Here is a 7,500-nt window from a genome sequence, read left to right on the forward strand (position 1 = left end):
TGTTGAAAAACTCAGTCACAATTTGTGCCTTGCTCAAACTAACAATATGATATTGTTTTACCAGCTGAAAGAGAGCCCATTTTCAATAACAATGAGTTATAATATAGTTTCTCTAACAGCAGAGGACCAGTGACCCGTCCTCGTCTCTCTCTCTCTCTCTCTCTCTCTCTCTCTCTCTCTCTCTCTCTCTCTCATTCTCTCTCTCTCTCTCTCTCCTCACCCTCCTGTAGTCTCCCGTCTGCAGCCGCCGCCCCTCCAGGAAAGATGGTCTTCACGTAGATCCCCATTGGTCCGTACATGCTGTCCCGCCCTCCCACGATACTGAAACCCAGACCCTGGAAACACAACAGTAGTGAATATCCAGTATTCATGATGCATTCATGACCAACTCAAGTGAATTCAAGTGAACAAGTGGCGTTCATGTTGTTTGAGGGCGAACACTCCAAACAACATGAACGCCTGCAGGTTATGGCTAATGCTGGCTAGTTCTAAACGCTTTAACTTTCAATTTTGCAAGTCACACATGAAAAACAAACTGCAGGGTGCATTCAGCAACTTGGTCAACAAACATGGTTGTTGTATTTACACTTCACTGAGCTTAAGCTTCTGGAAATCCTACCATGCCCGCGGTTATGCTCTTGTTGACATGACGTCAGAGAACTAGGCTGCAGGTTGGAAACTCAGAGCTCAAGGATGATCCCTGAGCTTGCCACTTGTAATTATGGGTCGGAGAGCCGTTCAAATGGATTTTCCCCTTTCGGAGCTTGTATTTCCCGAGTTTTTTGACTTGTCTTCAACGGCCCATAGAAAGTAATCTACCTTAGGGATGAGTTTCCCGAAACCTTCATAGCACTAAAATCTTTCATCCATGGCGTCCATGGAACATAAGATGATTTTAGTTCTATGACACTTCTGGGAAACTCACCTCAAATGTGCTGCACAATTACCTTTCCATGGCCCTTCATCAGCACAATGTTACAGATGATGAAAGCTTGGACATTGCTGCAGGAGTGGACCAGGTGGGCGGAGCTAAGAGAGCGAGAGGGGCGGGGCACAGGCTGTGGAAGAGAAGACAGACACGGGACAACGCCCTCAGTCAGGTTTCACACACATGTGAGGGGAGGCACGAACTGCTAACACTCAATCATCTGATACAATCCAAGTTCTACTATGCAGGATGGAAGGCTGGCAAGTTACTAATACCAGTTGTTTGGAGTGTCTGATGAACTTCAGAAAGATTTTTGAGAGTTTTGACATCTGCTGTTTTTCTCCCTCACACACAGTGTGAGGTGGGAACAGACTTATATAACAATTATAAAATCATGACTCAACAACTGGAAATACTTTAGTGCCTTTCCAAGACTTTCACCCAATGGAACAGAAGTTTTTTTTTTTGGGCGAAAAAACATATGCTCTGTTCTTGAATCCTAAGATTCTAATAAGAATGGGATCAGAGCAGTTATGGCTGACAGACAGACAGACAGACAGACAGACAGACAGACAGGCTGACAGACAGACACGCGCACACACACACACACACACACACACACACACACACACACACACACACACGCACAGTACCTGAGTGGTGGCATGAGGGAACTCCAGCTGCTGGGACAGAGACTTCCTGTTGCCGTAGAAACCGGACGTTCCGTGGGTGTGGCTACGATACAGCTCAGGCGTCTTCATGATGATAGTGTCCAGATCCCCGATCCAGTATGGATGTACGCCTGGACCCACAATACCATACCAGAGAATCAGTGGAGGCTGGTGGAGGTAGAAATCAGAAGACTGGGGGGCGCTTAGTGGCGTAGCACACTAATGCGCATACCACATAATTGCAAGGTTCGTGGTTCAATTCCGACCCTCGACACGTCTTGCATGTCATCCCTCCTCTCTCTCTCCCATCCTTCCTGTCAATCTCTACTGTCTCTATCCCAATGAAGCAGAAATGCCCTAAAAATATATTTGACAGAAATCAGAATGTTCCTCATTCCATTCCATGCATTACTATGAACCCGTCCTCCGATTTCTACCTCCCCTAGCCTCCACTGGATAGAATACAATAAGATATAATACGATACAACTTGATTGGTCTTCCAAGGACAAGATGGCGTCATCGAGAGATTATGAACCCAATTACACTGTACATCATCCACTCTGCAGTCAGAGAGAGAGCAGAAGGCAACGTCAGTGTCCAGTTTAAGATTATCTGTTAATCTGCTTCCTTGGACAGGAAGGAAATTAAATGAAATGGTATCAATTGGTCCAGCCGGAAATTCATGAGAACAGGCCCCAGATTGTTGAGAGATTGTTTTTGTGTGGGTGGGTGGGTGGTTGTGTGTGTGTGTGTGTGTGTGTGTGTGTGTGTGTGTGTGTGTGTGTGTGTGTGTGTGTGTGTGACTCACTGGTAGAGTTGGATCGGGTCCTCTTGCAGGTTGTCTGGCTCTGTACACCCTGTTCTGCTTTCTCCATCTCCCAGCCTCTGTCCTCATTCACCTCTGGGATGGGCAGCTAACACACACACACACACACACACACACACACACACACACACACACACACACACACACACACACATCATCATCATTAGTTTGCTCGGTTCTGTGTTCAACCAGAATAAAAGCTCCATCTGGAAGTTTCTGTAAGACTATTACCTTGAGGTTGTTGTTGTTGCCCAAGTGTTCTTTGTCTGTGCAGCTGGACACTGCCAGGGGGTCTGCTGGGCACAGGGGTGCTGGGTGTGGGGGGGCTGCGGTCACACTGGGGGGGTAGGGGTTGTTTTCACATGTGGATGTTTCCTGCAAAACAGACAAAGAGCTGATATTTGAACTGTATGGAATTGTATGGCCAATTAGGTCTGAAATCCATTCGAGCAGCCTAACTATACAGCCAACAAATACATTATGCCGTCGGGCCATAAAGAAAAAACGTTATGTTAGTTACTGTGATATCCTGAGGGTGTTTGATCACCCATTCACTTCAGATGTTTAATTTGAATAATTGAGTTTCCTGTTTTTAATTTGGTATCCACCACAAATGTTTTATTTTCAGCTAAAAGTACAAATGATCACGAAAAGTCTGAGTTATTTCACTGCCGGCAGCGAAGGAATGACTAAAACAGTGTTCAAAACAAAATCAGCTGAGTCCAGAGCTGTCACATGTTGAGACATTCTTTCCTTCTGCTCTGTCCAACCCAACCCTCTCCCTCCACCCTCTCTCTCCACTCAAACAGAAAGGCCTTGGCCCGCTGAGATGTTATGTCACCTTGAGAGCTTCCATAACACTCCACCATGAACAATGAACACTTAAGCTCCCATCTTGTCCGACTAGTCCTAACTAATTACTTTGTAATTCCAAAGTATTCAAAAACTGGGTATACAGAGAAATCCTCCCTTATCCCTTCCTTGAAATAATCCCTGGTATGGCACGGTTGGAGAGGTGAACGCACGGTTCTCTACTACACAGCTCACATTAGATCAGTGATTCTATTAAGGGAGAGAGGGAGGGAGGGAGGGAGGGAGGGAGGGAGGGAGGGAGGAAGGAAGGATGTACTCGATGTACTCTCTCTATCCCATCAAGGATAGAATACATTTCATATAGTGTGAGAGAAGGAGAAGCCTTTTAGCCCTGACTGGTGTGGCTCCCCGGCAGAGCTCGTGATGTCTGGAACTGGACAGAATCTGTACGAAAGCGTTTCTATTTCATCAGTGTTTTTCCCAGCTTTTTTTCTGCGTAACTGAACGACAAAAGTGTTGTTATTAAAATGAATGCTCCATAGAAGTGCTCGTATTTCACTGTTTATTTGTTCATTCCTTATCAGTTCTAAGGTTATGCAGATATTCGGCCCCCTCAGATTCCAGGCGGCCCCGGCTTTAGCTGAGGCCACGAGACCATGTGTGTGTGGGATGAGAATGTAGCGACATCACGTCAACAGATGCCAAGCCCACACAGACTCGAGAAGGTCGAGAAGTAAGGTTTAGTGGAGCCATGGTAACACAGGTGTGGTGTCAAATCTATATGGAATATATAGATACATCCTACACATACACATACTCTTGTTATGATCTGGGATGGCAGTGATAGCAATGGTGAATGTTTCTTGAAGCCCCAGATATTTGATTTGAAACATATTTTTCTGTGGGATGGGATAACTATTGTTTCTTTCCTCGGGGTCTTACCTCACTGTGGCTTGTGATGTGTGTCCTGGTGGCAGGCAGCCTGCCCCCCTCCCCCTCTGTCCTCACATGACCGTTCAGACACTGTCCGTTGAAGGGTGCCAGCTTGTCTGTACTCTGGAGGGCACTGTTCCTGGGGAGGGAATATACAGACAGGGTTAGACAGCTATATGGGGGGGGGGGGGGGGGGACACTTGAAATGGGACTTCAGTGTGCAGAAGTTTCCGTTCTCAGCACAAAAAGTATTGATTGAAATCATCAACCACAGTGGTTGAGTGTGTGGTTACATTATACCCGTTGGGAGACAATTGCCTCTTGCAGGATGCTCAATAAAATCCTATAAAGTAATGTAATGGTTTTGTATTGTATTGCATTGTGGACCTGGCACTCTACCTCTGTGGGCCATAGAGTAGCATGGGTTGTTACTGTACCTGTGTCCCTCCCCTCCTCCGTTCCTCCCTCGCTCCACAGTGGCCTCTTTGTCCTCCATGGGGACCGTGTTGTTATCAGCCGTCTGCCGGCGAGGGCCCTCCTCGCTGGCCGCCCCCACCCCTGTGGCTACACACATCCTCCAGATACTGCTCTCCTGTATGAGCCAACACAGCCCCCCGGCCCCAGCACCCTGCTCAGTCACACAAGGAGACCTCTGTACCTCCGCACAGGAGTTATACTGCCTGCTTTATGACCAAATCAAGACTCTGAGTTAACGGCTTGACAGACAGAGAATAAAAAAAACCAGAGTGGTCACGTTTTATTGCTCTGTGAACCGTGGCACGCTGTGTGAACAGTACCTTTACGAGGCGACCACAAGTGTGTTCAGGCTGCTTTTAAAGAGAAGACTGTATGATTACGCTAAAAGCTTAAATCTCTCTCGACATCATGATAGTAAAATGCAAGGGACGTTTTTGGAACGGTTGTTGAGTTATCTGACCCGGACGGACGACTGCAGAACTTGTCGTGTCGAACGATAGGAAACGGTTAAGAAGGGAGTTATCTGAGCCCAAACACGGCACGGGCGCTAGGCAACAATCTAACCGATGCAAAAGAATGTGAATTCTCTGTTTACTGCACAGAAGCACGATCTGAATTTCATAACTTTGGCGATTTATTCTAACTAACTCGCTGAGCGACGGTCCACAGGTCCAACCTTCCTGTGACACAGGCCTCCCAACAGCTCAGAGCGCAGTGATCAGCAGGACCGGGGTCAATTCAGAGGATGAATTATAACTCAACTTATGAACTTCAAATTGTCCCCTATGTGAAGTGTTCAATTCACCAGCTAAATGGACAGAGCTGAAATTGAATTAAACTCAACCCTGGGGAATAGCGTTCATGGCCTTGGGGTCAACTCTGGCTGTGTACCCTGTGAATGGCTATAGAATCTGTTTATCTTATGACATAGGGCCTCTTGACAGCTCAGTGATACTGTAACTAACTAACACTCATTCATAAAACTCAGATTTATGGCCTGCTCAGAAGCACTTCCTGACATACACTAAATCTGCCCAGCATGAACAGAAACAATTAACCAGTGAGTTCACAGCTGTGGTGAACAGCCGTCAGCGTTGTTCTGACTTCCATCCTGCACTGCAGCTGTAAAACAACCATGCAGGTAGTCGCTGCTCCAGAGCTGGGGAACCTTGCACCCAGGTGGAATCCATTCGTTTCCTCCCTTCCTTGAGGCTAACACTGATTCACTACTCTGCTTCCAGACCGTGAGGCCTGCTAAAAAAACCTGGCAAGTGATGTTACTGACTTCAAACGTGATTGGATAAGAAATACAAAGTCATGTAGTGGTGTTCAAAATGGTGCCTGACACCATGTAAAAATGAAGTACAAATTGGACAAGCAACCACAGCAGCAAGGGGAAATCTCATTCTCCAATCCAATCTCATTCTCCGATATCAGTTAAATAGTACCGAAGGGTGAATTTCTATTTAGTATTTAGTATACTCAAAAACTTATTATTAAGCCAGAGGCATCATTATGACATCAGTAGAATGTCTCCTCATAGCATAATATGCTACAAATATGAATATTCTCACGGGAAGACAGAAGAGCCCCCCAACAGTGTCCAGATGCGGCCAAAGCCTTCATGTAGCATGTTGACCACTGCGGTCCTTAGTAAGTGAGAGAGTCAGAGGCTGCGATGACATCAGTGGAATGTTCTCAGCACCCCGCCGTGGTTAGCATGCTAGTCTGTCCTCTGGGAGCTGACAAACACCGTCTTTGTGTGCGAGGCTAACAGGCAGAGCAGTAGCAGCACTCAGCCTCTCCACCGGCCAGAGCATGTGATTATTATTGCATTTACAGAAGCAACACACAGCCCCAAAACAGGGCTGACAGAGGCGGAGGCAGACAGACACTGCGGGATAATGTTGGTATATGAAATAAACAGGAAGCACCGGCATTACATAAGAATAATATTATTCTCGTGAATGTTTTTTCATGCTAGGCCAAAAGCCTGACTTAGTAAAGCCTGTTTATCTAACTGTAATATGTGTGCATGTCTCCAATTGAGTTCCCCTCTCATCATCCTGTCAGCTGAGGATCTGTTTGTCTATGTGACATAATGCAGAGGCACAACACAAGCAACACAGTTCTGTCCTGGTGGCTCAGGGCTGTTGGGAAGACAGGCAAACGAAAGCCCACAGCAATACGAATACATTGATTTGAACTGGGATGGATGAACTCCAATGTATTTATGCATGAATTTATCAAGACTGCATACTATACATACAACACATACTATATATATGTATATGAATATAAACATACTGTATGACCTCCTTACCTTGATGCTGAAGGACCTCCTCATGCTCCTTTTGTGTTCTCCTGTTGCTCGGAGCGCAGGGGCGTGAGAAGGTTCCTGAGTGGTCCCTTTACTCTCCAGAGGTACCTCCTGGCTCTTCCTCCAGTACCTCCCCTCCCCATCCCTGTCCCCATCCCCGACCCGATCCCTCTCCTCCCTCCCCCAGTCCCTGTCCCCCTCCCAGCCCTCCCCAGCCTGCCTCTCCTCCGGGCTGGGGCAGTCATCGCTGGACCTGGAGTGACAGAGGATCAGGGACCTAGAGGTAGGAGAAAGTGTGGAAGTAGGTCAGGAAAACAGATGCAAATTAGCTTTGTAGCTAACTCTGACTACATTTACATTGACATGCGTACCGAAATGTGGATTCACGTGCACTGTCCCTGTCAAATAAAACTTTAAAAAAAGTATAGGCAGTTACTATTTAACAGTCCAATCAAGGCATCATACAGAGGAATAGCCAATGGACAGAAAACTGTGTTCGTGCAAACAGATCTGCATCAAAACATTACAACA

General features: G+C 46.5%; 1 protein-coding gene across 1 annotated transcript in view; it reads right to left on the reverse strand.

Annotated features, from left to right (window-relative positions):
• il16 (interleukin 16) overlaps positions 1 to 7,500 on the reverse strand; it is a 25,684-nt gene that overhangs the window by 13,007 nt on the left and 5,177 nt on the right. The window contains exons 3-10 of the mRNA XM_083690940.1: positions 6,973 to 7,246; positions 4,610 to 4,764; positions 4,182 to 4,305; positions 2,658 to 2,801; positions 2,409 to 2,514; positions 1,582 to 1,730; positions 948 to 1,058; positions 221 to 335 (exon numbers count right to left, since the gene is read on the reverse strand). Of these exons, the coding sequence (XP_083547066.1) occupies positions 221 to 335; positions 948 to 1,058; positions 1,582 to 1,730; positions 2,409 to 2,514; positions 2,658 to 2,801; positions 4,182 to 4,305; positions 4,610 to 4,764; positions 6,973 to 7,246 (1,178 nt within the window). The remainder of the gene's footprint in view (positions 1 to 220; positions 336 to 947; positions 1,059 to 1,581; positions 1,731 to 2,408; positions 2,515 to 2,657; positions 2,802 to 4,181; positions 4,306 to 4,609; positions 4,765 to 6,972; positions 7,247 to 7,500) is intronic.

This window comes from Argentina silus (genome assembly GCF_951799395.1).
Source record: "Argentina silus genome assembly, chromosome: 19".
Lineage (NCBI taxonomy): Eukaryota > Metazoa > Chordata > Actinopteri > Argentiniformes > Argentinidae > Argentina > Argentina silus.